General features: G+C 38.2%; 1 protein-coding gene across 4 annotated transcripts in view; it reads right to left on the bottom strand.

The window, feature by feature from the left end:
* LOC126479863 (long-chain fatty acid transport protein 1-like) overlaps positions 1-14,616 on the bottom strand; it is a 389,287-nt gene that overhangs the window by 17,583 nt on the left and 357,088 nt on the right. For all 4 annotated transcript variants that reach the window (XM_050103821.1, XM_050103820.1, XM_050103822.1 and 1 more), the window contains exons 3-6: positions 11,388-11,538; positions 3,479-3,716; positions 1,855-2,095; positions 354-555 (exon numbers count right to left, since the gene is read on the bottom strand). In XM_050103821.1, the coding sequence (XP_049959778.1) occupies positions 354-555; positions 1,855-2,095; positions 3,479-3,716; positions 11,388-11,538 (832 nt within the window). The remainder of the gene's footprint in view (positions 1-353; positions 556-1,854; positions 2,096-3,478; positions 3,717-11,387; positions 11,539-14,616) is intronic.

The raw sequence follows: 14,616 nt of genomic DNA on the forward strand, positions 1-14,616 counted from the left end.
TTAATGTCAAACAGCAAGGAGATAAGACAAACATTTACTCTCCGCATTGATCAACATAAACAACCATTCTAAAGGTTTTAAGACACTAAATGGCTAAGAATAACCTAATACGCCATGTGGTTTGATGTGTTAAATTGCACATCCTTAACACAAACCACAAATTTTGTAAAAGGACTAGCAGATATCTCATTTCAACTTCCACTTTTAAGTTTCTATGCTTTCTATAGTTTTCTGTACATGCAGGTTATGAGAAATAATCTCTTGGTCTATCAAACAGTAATTTCATTAATTATGTTTCTCTTATCTACTTTTTGATACATCTTAAAGCATTTTCAGTAATTTTATAAACATACCGTGCACTTGTATTTCTTCACATCAGAAAAGTATGCCGAGGCAGAGAATTTTTTACGTATGACAACAGTGCACCCATATAGAAGTGCCTGGCCGATGGTCATCACACCTCCTGCAGTATGGTATAATGGAAGAGGTGTGTAGAAACGGTCTGAGTTTTTAAATCCAGCAAGCCAACTAATAGCAGCAGCAATAAACTCAAATCTGAAAAACATAATTTATGGTTAACTTACATTTATTATAAGATAGCAGAGTACAAGAAAAGTATGTTTGTTTGGAAACAAAATGTTTTTATTCATATCAGAAATAGACTACTCACAAAATTCACATGTTATTTTATTCCTGTAACATCTCTATCTTTCAGTGTGCAGCTATTTTTCCCCCTCATGATAAGCAGGACATGAGAATTTAACATCCTGTCAGTGACAAGGTCATTAGAAATGAAGTGCAAGCTCTGACTGGGGAAGGAAACTGAAATTTAAGTTATTTAGGGAAATCATGGGAAGCCATAATCTGGCTTCTGAGTATGAGGAGTCCAGTGTCTTCACCATTGGTCTCCCCCCCTCCCCTCCCCCCCCCCCACCCCCCACCCCTCCCCCGCCTTTATGTTCATTAAGAGTAGAATTCAATCAAAATAGAAAATCCCACTACCAAGCCCAGAGAACTATGCAATTCTGATTGGCTGCATTGTCATCCTCTGCCTTGTGGCATCATTTAGATGCAGTTGGGAGGGCATGGGATTAGCACATTGCTCTCTCATCCATTGTCAGTTTTCCAGACCATGGAGCCACCACACATTTATAAAACTCCTGAGTTGGCTTCACAAGGTAGAGCACCTCATTATATTGAAGTTTATGAAAGATAAAATGACATTGTCAGGATAAAGATAGACAAGAAATGTGAGAAACTAAAGGACATAGTTTCGAATGTGGGAATACAAAAAAAAATATACTCCAAAACTCAGGCCAGAAGAGACAGTGTATGTATCTTCCCATTGTTCCTGTTTCAGAAACAGATTAGGTTAAAGTCCTCTTCAGTATCAGTAAAATTAATCTTAGGATGCAACCACAGATACACTTCATCTAAGTGTCTTTACTGGAAAAGCAATCCCATTGAATTATTTTCCATACTGTAGGCTCAAGATATTAATCATATAATAAGTTCACATCATGAATTTTTTACAGTTGTTGCTGCTGAGTGAGATTATCCTTTTTAATAACACAGGAAAGGAAGCTAAAGTAATTTATGCTATGATGCATATGAACTGCATAAGCCGAGATTGGAGACACGTTGTCAAATAACAGCAGTGAGATTCTTTCAAACTTAAATTTATAACTTCAGAAACTTTTTACTACCAGCAGCACATAATATCAAGATGATTTTGCTCACAAAAAAGCATGTACACAATTCAGCATATTGTTAGGTTCATTTTATTCAACTGTGTTCATGTTCTTTACCTTAAGTTAATATTAAAATGATTTTGCATGTAATTCAACTATTTACCTTGCATGGCTTATAACAGCAGCTTTGGGTAGTCCAGTAGTGCCCGAGGTGTAAATGTACAGGAGGGGATCATCATAGGCTGGCTTGTCTACCACAGTGGTTGGTGTGGGTGAGGCTGCCGCCAGCAGCTGAGGGAGGTCTTTCTCCCCAAGTGCAGCAGATATGTCACTGCTAGCTGAACCAGTGTACCACTGGTAAAGCTGCACACTGGCTGGCAAACTCTCTTTTATGTCTTTAATTGCTAGAAAATAAAACGGTACTTCTAAATTATAACAATCTAGTGGATGGTATCAACACACAATTTCAATAATTTGAAGCATGGAAACTCTAGATACTAATCATGGATAATGTAACTCATTTATAGCTACATCCACTCATACATCTACACTCTGTGAGCCACTTTATGGTGCATGTATGAAGGTACTTTATATCAATATTATTGATTACCTGTTCTATACCTTTTTTGTATTGAGTGAGGGAAAAATGATTACCTATATGCCTATGCGAAGACCCTTATATCTGATATATATGATGATGACAACATTATGATTGTACAGTCTACTTTAATTACAGATTCTCTAAATCTACCCGGCAGGATTTAACAACACTACATTGTCTTTCTTACAAGTATTTCGAGTTAAGTCCCTCAAAACACCTGTTATGCTTTTGTAAGGGCCATACTGATATGTTATCTTCCTAATAGGGGGCCTCTGAATTCATTCCATGTCTGTTCCCATGCCTATTTCATAACGAGTGAAAACACTGGGGTAACAGTCTAGAATTAAGAAATTTTTGCAACTTATTAGAACTTAAACAAACTTTACCTTACATAAGAGTGAAAAGTAATAGTCTAAATTACAATTTCCTTTCTTCCTATTGGTGAGGACCAGTTTTGGTTATCATTAACCATGATCTGACCCAAATTAAACCATCCAGACTACATGAGGAGTTGCTGCTCAGAGCCACTGCAAACCACCAAAAGATATCCACTCTCAACTGTTAGTGATAGATACCTTTCAGCATTACACAGTGGCTCTGACTACTGGCTCCTTATGTGGTCTGGGTAAATTAATTTTAGTCAGATGTTGTTTATGATAAATAAAACCAGTAACCACCAATAGAAAGAAAATAAATTATATTTTAGACTGTTACTTTTTATTCTTACTTGAGAATCAGTCATACTAGTATCTTGTATGTGATTACCTACAGACATGGATTGCACTTTCCCAGAACCCTTCCAAGAAATTTAAGTCTTTCATTCACCTTCCCTAAAACTGGTTTTATACAGAAATTAGAAGTATTTGACATGAAATCATCCAATTTGTTCAAAACAAAGCTACCTTAATTAAATTTCTATTTTATGCACTTCAGAAATGCACAGAAATTACATACGTAGTAAAAACAAATAAGAGAAATGTTTTCCATACATCAGACAATAAATCGTTTTCTCAGTCACATCTTTCTCTGTACTCTAAGAGCCCTTTATGGTCTGCATCTCTTAGATGGGTATATTTATTAAGCTACAAGTTCATTTAATTTAATTTTAATCAACTCTTCTCAGTCTTTTACTGATATTTTTTAGCTTTAGTTATTTAGCTTTGGTACAAAACCATAACATCCATACCTGGTGCAAGTTCCCTCTGAAATATGACTGCTGTACAGTTTGAAGCCTTTATTGAATGTACCAATGGATACTGGCGCAAGTTGAAGTTTATGAGAGGTGCAATAACACCTAATTTTGAGAGGCCCAGCCACAGACAGACAAATTCTGGTCTGTTTTCTAGGAAGATGGCAACTGCATCGCCCTTCTTGAATCCAAGACTTGCAAATACACTTGCTACACGGTTGCTGTATTCTTCCACCTGAAAGAAATTCAGAATGTGATCTTCTAAATAATATGCAAAGTCTCAAAATGATTAAACAGATGATCCTTTTCAAGTATGTACTCTATGAAACACGAAATTGTCACCCTTAACTCAAAAATACAAACTGTACAGTGGAAAGATGGATCACATCATATCAGAATATTTTCATAGCCACAATGAAATGAAAATTCAGTAATGGAACCTTCAACTTTCATGAAGGAAACTTCCTCTCAGAGCTAAAACTTAGGGAAAAGAAAATATATAAAAATGCAACAAAGGTGTTCTGAAAAGTGACAAATTAATCATGAATGTTGTCACTGTTATCTTATATAAATGGCATTTACTTTTCTTGTAAAATAAAAATTGAAAAATATAGAAATCTTCATTTTTCTGATAGACCTTCATAGTAACTGACAATGAGAGAGAGAGAGAGAGAGAGAGAGAGAGAGAGAGAGTGTTGCCATGTGAGAAAAGAAACCTGTGAAAAAAGGGACAGAAGAAAAAAATTGCGCTAGATGTGAACAACATGCTAATGATAGCTCAGTAGAGCTGAGAAATATTGAAACACTTCTCATGAAGCACTTTCTTTCCTGTTTTGTACTTGGATAAAATTTGAGAAAACATAATATTGCCCGTATCCTCATATGAGTACTAGGACTATTTTTAAACATGGAAAAAAGTGTAAATGTTGTCTTTTGTAAACTAGTCCATGGCATTGTGTAAATGTGTGTTGTTCTTATACATCAGTTATTAAATTGCTCAATATATCCCAGTCATTTCCATAGTCAAAGACAAATGTGATTCAATATGTAAGGTAACAAAGAGCTCTCATCGGTGTATAAATATCTCATATGAATTAAATTCCATGTCTAGATAGAATAGAGAATCAAATCTTTCAAATAGCACTGATAGTTGGAGGTAGTTATGGCATTATACTTCAAAATACAGTTTCAAGATGTAGGCATTGACAGACATGGTTAGAGATTGAAGTGTGAGATGCAATAAGACTTTTGCATGTAAAGAAAAATTTGCCAGCTCTAATTAAGCATCAATTCGTGGAAGCTTGCAGAGAATTTAAAGCCACAAAAACAGTTGTGGTCTGGTCCCAGGAATTTGATAAAGGCAGAACAGATGTCCAAGACATGTAACACCATGTTGAAGGGTTGATTCAAGCTGACCATCATATTCATACAAGGTTCACTGCGCACAAATTCGACATTGGCAGTGTAATGGATATCATATATAACACACTGGACTGCTGAAAGACATGGCAATAACTGTCAGACAAGAATAAAGCCAATCAAATGGTGTTATTGCTTCAGCACTTAATATGGTATGAGGGACAGGATGTTTCGTTCCTGAACTCTGTCATCACAGGGATGACATATGGGTGCAATGCATGACACTTGAGATGAAGCATGCATCAGTGTCATGGAGACATCTTACTCCTCAACCCCCATAAGAACTTCTAACCAGTCCACATAGGAAGTAAGGCTACAATGTTTTGGAACATTCAGAGTATGCTACTGGTCGATTTCCTCACCCATGGACAGACTGTTAATGATGTCAGTTATTGTGCCACGTTAGAACAGTTGCAGAAGGCATTTCAGAGAAAATAACCAAGATTACTTTGAAAAAGGTGTTGCATTGTTAAGCAACAGCACTTGGGTGCATGCCTTAGATACAAGTGATTTAGTGTGACATCTCTGACTAACTGTATTAGAACTCACTTTGTACATCCCTGACCTCGCATCAAGTGATTTTCGTTTCTTTGGATTATTAAAGAAGCACCTAGCCTGTCAGCTCATCAGAAGCAGACGTTCAAAAGGCTGTAGTTTAGTAGCTTCTAGATCTGGATGCTGATTGCTTTTATGCCAGTTCCAACAGATTGATTTTCCAGTGGGGCGAGTGCTTAGACAATCCTGGTGACTATGAGGAATTTATTACGTACTAGTGCTTTAATAACTTTGTGTATCTCTCTGATTTCCTGAATAAACTTTTTCTCACAGCAGTATTGTTGTTTAACTTTTGATCCACCATCATATTTCACTCCTGAAAATATCACACAGTATAACAGCTTAAAACCAGTCTGTTAAGGGGGACAATTCCACATGCTTTCAGAATGAGAGCATGCCATACCTAGCACATCTAGTTTACTTTTCAGATCACATTCTCAGAAATTTTTCATTGTTTCAAATTTGCAAAATGAGAGCTACAGCATGCATAAAATATAATTATGATTCACAAATCTAAACTACCACAAATAATTACTTGTGTGTACTGCCACATCATTCAACAATTACAATAAGATATTTCTTTTGTTGTCATGAGTGTTGATTTATTCATTAATTCTAGTATTTTGGATTGACATTTCGACAATTATTTGTGGAAATAATGAGCTAGAGGAACTGGTTTTGTGGCAAATAAGACAGTAAATTTTAAATCTCACAGAACTTCTGTGAAACAACGAGAGCTATTACATTCAGAGGATTGCTTTGTGAAAGAAAAAATTGTAAAGATGCAAATGATTTTTCAAGCATGAAATTAAGATGGCATTATTTATTTTTCACAAATGATCATCATGGTCATAGTGTAGAATGTTTACAATCCCTTATTTAACATCTTGCCATTTCAATTATTTGCTTGTTTGATATATTTGTATATTATTTTTAATTGTAATTGAAATAGTATTCTAATTATGTATAAGTGTAATATGACTAGCATACTGTACACAAATTTATTCCATGGAAACATTAACAACTTGAACACAGTATTTAAATAACATTCAGTGGGAACTAATTATGTTCACAAAGAGCCGTAGCAATACACATAAAACTGAGGTCAAGTGTAGCTCAGCTAGCCTTAAATAGACTGGGGCTTGCGACGATATAATAATGCTGCAAGTGCGACCTTTTGAAAGTATGCAGGTATGTCACTGTGTTTCTCCTCTCTTAGGGAGATCGCAGAGCCTTGAAACATCCTCCTTGTTCTCTGGGTGTTCTGGCTAAGGTGTTGTGCTGCAATGGGAGCATACGGTATGAAGCAGTTTGGCTGCAGACACATTCTGTGCCCACCTTCCAGTATCAAAAACCAATGGCAATACTGGCTATGCCGGGACTGTTTCCATATTGACCTCGGGCATCACCTCTGGTGATGGGGCTCGGAGTGCTGATGATACTGGTATCAGCGGTCGCTCAGGAACGGGTGGTGGAACCCCATTAGTTGCAGACTTTGTCTGGCAATGACAGCTGGAATCCATTTAGGGCAACATCTGAAACTGTGTGTGGTGGCTGCACGGATTGATGTCCAGTTGGAGGATGCAGGAGGTGTATCACTATCCTCAGCTGGCAAATGTTGAATGGCTCCACCGTGAAATGGTATGAGTAGAGAAACTGATCTAAGGTAATGTCAGATGGACAATTGACAACACACTTTAAATTTCAATTTTGAACATTTTCTTTAGGTAATCTACCTCACCATTAGATTGTTGATGGAAGGGCAGCTCCAGGATGTGACAGATACCACAGGAATCTCAAAATACTGCAAGCTCTTACAATGAAAATTGTGAACCATTATTGGACCCTAACATCATGGGCAAGCCTTTGAGTGAAAAAATTCTGAGCAAGGGTGGAATGATGGCAGCTGCGGATGTGGAAACACAACAAGCAACATGCAGAAGACAAGAATATATGTCAACGACCAATGGCCAATAAGCGTTGAGAAAGGTGCCATTGAAATGTGACGGCCTCAGTCAAGGAGACAATGATGCCTGCGGACCTGCTTGGTACATTGCACGCTGTGAACAGGAGGCATCCATGTGGCTAATGCCACCAAATAAGCCATGCCAAAACAAGTGACAATGGGCCAACACTTTTGTGCATGACACACCCCAAAGATCTGCACATAATAAACAGAATGTCTAAAAGCTACACACCGTACACAACAGTGAATTGATGTCAAAATGTGTAATAATTATGGCTGTTGTGTGTTTGTGTGTATGTGTGTGTGTGGGGGGGGGGGGGGGGCGGGGGGGGGGGGTGTTTGTTGGACACACAAGAAGGTGGTGAATATGGCCAACCATGTTCTACAAATGTTATGATCTTCTGCAAAATGGGATCTGAAGCTGCAGCCTTCGCAATCTACAGGAAAACCATTACCTGCCTGCTGTGCGGTGACATCAATGTGGAAACAAAGCAATTCCTCCTGGTAAAATCCTAGGTCTGGACTGATCAGCAGGCAGGAAAAGGTTTGGGATTTGCGTGTTGATTCATAGGGTGGAAATGAATCTCGTAGTTGTAACTCAAAAGCAAAAGAGCTGCATGTTGAATGTGATGTGCCACTTTATTTGGTAAAAATACGGAACAACTGAATTAGGAAGTCAATAATTTGTGAATGGTGGCAGGGTGGAATTTAGTAACATAGGGAAAAACATGGAATTTCTTCACAGCATATGCAGTGGCCAAAGCTTCCTTTTCTATCTGAGAGTACCTAGTTTTAGCAGGAGTCAGTGGTTTTGAGGCATAAACAATAGGCTGCTTGGAGCTGTTGGGATGTCTGTGAGTTAGTATTGCCCCAATCCCATACTATGAAGCGTCCATTATGAGGACCAAGTGAAGGCTTGGTTTAAATGTCATTCAGCATGGCACAGACTGCAACATGGTCTTAAACGTGGAAAACACAGTTTCTCAAGCTGGAAATCAGCAAAACTGAGTCCCTTTGCGCAGCAAGGCATGTAATATCTGCCAATTGTCACTGCCTCATGCAAAAATTTATGGTAGTAGGTGACTCTGCCTAGAACAACCTGAAGGTCTTTGACTGATATAGGGCATGGAAACAACACAATAGCAGAAACATGTTGATGCAGGGGTTTGAGAACCCCGTAAGAAATTTCAAACCCAAGATAAATGATAGAAGGTTGAAAAAATTGACATTTTTCTAAATTACACTTCATCCTGGATGCTTGAAGGACGGAAAAAAGGAATACTGAGATTTTGTAAATGTCCCTTAGTGGAGGCATTGGAAACTACAATGTCATTGAAATAGCTTGCACAACCTGGCACAGATGCTGTAAGTTGTTCCAAAAAATGCTGAAAAATAGGAGTAGTGCTGCTGACTGCAAAAGGCAACTGCAAGTATTGGTACAGTCGAAAAAGTATATTGACAACTAACATACAATGTGACTCTGTATCTAAAGGGAGTTGTAAATAGGCACTGACAAATCAATTTTTGAGAAATATTGACCACCTGATAACTTTGCAAAGTGTTCATCCTGGCGCAATACTGGATATGTATCCGCTATAGACTGTGCATTAACAGAAACTTTTAAAATCCCTGAAGAGGCATAACTGGCCTGACATTTTCTTTACTATAACTAAGAGGGTAGGCCATTCACTTGATGCAATAGGCCAAACGATGCCAGACACCATAAGGCTGTGTAATTCATCATAGACGTAATCTCCGAGTATCACTGGAACCAAATGGGCCTGGAAGAAACAAGGCCAAGCAGAAGGCTTCATCATAACGTGTGCCTGAAAATTGTTGGCAAATCCCAATCCAAGAGAGAAGACAGCAGAAAACTCAGAACATAATGCATCTAATGGTGTGTATGGCACTTGTCCAAATACTAAGTTCACTTCATCTGAAATGGTAAAACCAAACAACTTAAAAGGATCTAATCCAAAAAGATTCTTTGTGCATACAATATTTGCAACAAGAAATTTAAGTGACTGGACTACTGACTTGTGGGTCACTCGGGCAGAGAATTGGTTGAGAAGAGGAATACTATGTTTATTGTAATTTACTAACTTGCATGACACAGGGAGTAGCAGAGGGGAGCCTAAGTCTATATAAGCTTGTGAATTTAAAAAGGTTACCATAGTTCCTGTATCCACTTGTATGTGCAGAACTTGATGAAAAACCGTAACATCAATGAAAAGTTTGTTTGGTGCTGCAGAAATAGCTCGTACAATATTTATGCCCATATCCACATCCAGATTATTGTGCTGAATTTTTGCATTACAAACAGAAGCAGTGTAACCTTTTTGTTGTAATTATGATATATAACGCAGTATTTTGGGCAGTCTGGGCCCTCAAGGTTAATGAAACAGTAACAGCAGGACAGTGGTGTGGAATGTGTACATTGCTGTTTACTGGTCTGTTTACTTCGTTAATGTGGCTGCTGCTGGAAGTGAGGCCAGTTGCCTTGATGCCGCGATTGTGTACAGATCATTACGACCATGTCTTCCCCCTCCAAACTATCTAAAGCTGGTGTGGAGAAGAGGGTCTGATTGCTGATACCTCACACCATGACTCAATTTGGTTAACCACAGCTCGCGGCATCTCGATTGACTGTGAAATAGCTAAAACCTCTGAGATGGATGGATTTTCACACTGCAGGGCACACTCACAAACCTCATGAGCCAGACTTAAATGAATGATTACATCTCTCATCATCTAATCAGCATAGGGCTCTTTATGTGCATTGGACACAAAATGACAATGATGCGTAACCACTAGGATTCAGCCACCCCTGCCCGATAGGGTTGATGTGGTTGCATCCTACAGTGATAAAACTCAACCCGGGATGCAATAACATTTTGAAAGAAGTTCACACATTTGGTCAGACATGAAAGAAGACAGATCCTGTAAAGAGGAGAGTTGACATAGGACTTTATGCATTCTTGGCAATATCCATTAAAGGAACAATCATGGCATAAAAGAGTGTCATTGATCCCAAAACCTTGAAAGTGCTGCTGTAGACATTTATCATGTGTGTCCCATTCCTCATGTGCACCATATATAGAAAAGGGAGGCAGGAAAACCGTGGTTGCTGGGGAGGGCAAAACAGCAGGTGACACAGACTGAGGTGCATGCTGACTAGACAAAACAGAGGCATCTGCAATTGATGGCACAATGCTGTGGCAAATGGTTCTTGCAGTTCGACCAACTGACATTAAAATGTCCTCCGTAACTCCATCAGCCATCGTGAGAATAAACAGAGGACCAGAGTAGAAATTTGCACAGAAAACAGGACCACAGTTGTCACCAATTGTGTTGTAATTAGGCACAAGCACAACAAGACCAGCAGACTGGACACAACTTTATTCCATGGGAGCATTAACAACTTGAACACAGTATTTATGTAACATTCAGCAGGAACTAACTCACACACTTAACTATGTTGTCACCTGCCACTCATTAACAGACTAAAGTATAAAATGGAACCAACAATGAGATAACAAGATAAGAATTCAGTGCAAGGGTTAGCACCAGACTGAAGCTCTTGAGTTAGTCCATGAGATGTATTGGCTTATCTCTTTGGGTAAAGTACCATCATATAAGGCCAGGAACTGCATTCCGCTTACAGCAAATGATTCTTGCATTGCGACCAACCGACATTAAAATGTCCTCCGCAACTCCATCAGCCATCGTGAGAATAAACAGAGGACCAATCAGAGTAGAAATTTGCACAGAAACCCATAACATTTGAATAAAATTTTCAAATTACCTGACAGGTTCAGTTTTTATGTAGTTTATATGTGTCTCCCATCTTTCTTAGTTTAGTACCAGTAATGAGTAATGTTAATTTGAGTTCCCTGCATACAAATTGTTGCATCAATAGCTCCAGATCTAATATTAATATTTATTACTATTGACAGTTTGTAGTACCTGGCCAAATGTCCATTCCTCATCTTCAAACAGCAGGCAAGGCTTGTTTGGGTGCTTCTTGGCATGCTGCTGGAAAATTTCCCCAATCGATATGTTCTTCTTCATATGACTACGCACTTGCAGCTTCAAACAGATGAATCTTGTCAAGGCTCTGGAAGGAAAAATGTACTATTTGTGCTATTCATGTAATATCATGCATATGACTGGTAGACTATGATGCTAGTTACCAAAATATGTCAGTAAGTGTTGTAAGATGTTGGTATTTATATACACTGTGTATCTGTATTTGAACTATTTATTTTCATTTCATTGTGATGGCAGATTTTATATCATTAATCAGGTCATTGCTGGATGAATAAATAAATTACATAAAAATGAAAATTACCAAAATCACTATTTTAGGATGAGTCTGACAGTCGATGGATAAACAAGAGAAATAAGTATTAGACTGAAAAAATTGGAGATAAGTATTTTTGTGTCTCCTGTTTTCGCAATTGGAACAATGTGCAAGGGAATTGAAACTTAACAGAATGCACTGTAGAGGTGCATACTGTTATTTGAAGAAAAGAAAAAGGGACAAGGACAGCAACAAAGATAAAGAGATAGAGGATCTATGACAGTATCAATACAGTAAAATACAATATGTTATTTTTGCCCACTCAAAGAGCTTGAAAATTATCTCCTATTGAAAGTACTACACTGTGAACCATGCTGCTTTTCATACATGTGCCCTGTAAGTAGCACATACTTTATTGGTTCACCATGGAGCTTATTTTGCTTTCACTTGCTGCTATCTCAATAAATTGTCTTATGAAGGCAATGCAGCTACAGACAGTATTCTTTCTGGAAAAGTAAATTATACTTTGTAATATTTATTATGAAGTAACATGTACAGTATGCCAGCAAACAAACTTAGAGGTAGAGTCTACCAAGGTGTTTCTGAACCTTACTTAACAGTATGAAATTACAATATGGAGAAACTAACAGCAATACCAAAAAATAATTTTTGTAACAATAAAAAATTAGGATTAAAAAAACTTACTCATGCATAACTGCCTTGCAAAATGCAAAAATTTATAAACATTTCCATCTCTGTACATGACAGAATAATAGTTCTTTTAATAATAAGGTAATACATTACAAGTAATAACATTCATTCAAATGACAAATGTAAAGCTAAGCCGTGACGTATACCACACAAATAGAGTTGTTAATAAAGGTCCTTCATATGCAAGTGTTCATCTTGTAAAGTATCTTCCAAAGATGCTTATGCATGATGGCATGAAAGAGAAGATATTCCAAAAAATTTTGAGGACTGAAACTTCCTTGTAGATTTAAACAGTGAGCTACCCCTGGATTCAAACACAAATTCAAATTGACACTGACTGAAAAAGCCTATGAACTTATAATCCCAGATGTTTTATATATGATTGAGATTAAATGATTTTGTGGGACAGCCAAGCTGGGATGGGGTGCTTGAGCAACATATGGGTGCAGCCCTGTGAACACAGCCTCCGTCATCTTGAAAGGTGGGAATGTCCTCAACATACTTACCATGACTGCACAGAAGAAGGTTTGTTAATGGAGAATGCTGAAATAAATATCCTGGTTCTTGTTCATGGTAATCCAAAGGTATGGCCTAAAGTCTTGGTACCAAAAACAGCCCAAAAATATCACATAACCACCACTGTCCTGAACTCCACACACTTCGGGTTAAACACCTCATTGGGTCATTGGTGACCCTGATCTCTTGGATCATTTGAACACAGGCAAAAACTGCTCCTCTTTGGACAAAATTAGCCTCCAGTCTGCTACTGTCGAGTTTCTATATTGTGCGGCCCATTGGAGGCAGTGCAGCTTCACCTGCTGCTGCAAGCAATGGCCATTTGCAAGATATTTGACTCAAAATGTTCATTGCATGCAGTTTCCTTCACAATGTTTGCCTGGAAACTGGCCAAGACAGGCCTGCATTTACTGATGGCAGCAATTCCTGCTGCATTTGAAAATGATTGTCAATGATCAGACTCAAAACTCATCTCTGTCGTGTGTCAGTTAGGATATTTTTACAATTCCTGTTTTTATGCTGTGTTCAATTGCTGTGAGTGATACACCATTCCTTGTAGAGCTGTTGGACAGTGTGCTGATAAAAAAATCAGGCTAGTTCATTCACAGTGACAATGGGCACAATAAAATATAACAGTTCTTTCTGCCACCAAGTTAGGTGGTGCAGTGGTCAGCACACTGGACTTAGATTCAAGAGGACAACAGTTCAAAATCACACTGGTCACTCAGATTTAGATTTTCCATGATTTCTCTAAATTGCTTCAAGCAAATGTTGGGATGGTTCCAGTGAAAGGGCAAACTGATTTCTTTCCTCATCCATCAACAATCCGAGCTTGTGATCCATCCCTAATGACCTTGAGTTAATAGGATATTAAACCCTAACCTTCCTTTCTTCCTGCATGTCTATGACCACCAGAGAACTGAAACCTGGATTATCACATTTGCAATGTAGCATTTAGCCACAGAGCCACAATTCGAGTATGTATTGTGCAAAGTTCAAAATATGCTGAAAGAGAGCAAATTGCAACAATGAAGGAATGAATGTAGAGTAATGGAATTTCTGAAATATATTTGTATAGGTAACATATTTAACCGTCACAAGATCACAGGTTAATCTAAGCAAGAAATAAGCCATTGCAAATGTGAAATGCTAGTAGAATAATAACTGGTGTAACTGCCAGAATGTTGAATGCAAACATGCATACATTGTAAATGTGATGGATTTTAGTTTGTGGGAGGGAGTTGCGTATGTGTTGTACTTGGTCAGTCAATACAGGGACAATTAATGCCCGTTCTGGATGATGCTAGAGTTGTTGTCTGATGATGATGTCCCATATGTGTTAAGCTGGAAACAGAGCTGGTCATCGATCAGCCCAAGGTGACATGCCGGCATTCTGTAGAGCATGTTGGATTTTAACAGCGGTATGTGGGCAAGCATTATCCAGTAAGGAGAGCCCCTGTGTTATACTGTTCATGAATGCTAGAACAACAGGTCGAATAACGAGACTGATGTACAAATTTGCAGTCGGATTGTGTGGGATAACCACGAGAGTTCTCCTGGTGTTGTACAAAACTGTAACCCAGACCTCAACTCGAGGTGTAGGTCCAGAGTGCCTAGCATGCAGAAAGGTTGGTTGCAGCCCCTCAACTGGTCACTTTCTAATCA

The sequence above is a fragment of the Schistocerca serialis genome, chromosome 1, assembly GCF_023864345.2.
Source record: "Schistocerca serialis cubense isolate TAMUIC-IGC-003099 chromosome 1, iqSchSeri2.2, whole genome shotgun sequence".
Lineage (NCBI taxonomy): Eukaryota > Metazoa > Arthropoda > Insecta > Orthoptera > Acrididae > Schistocerca > Schistocerca serialis.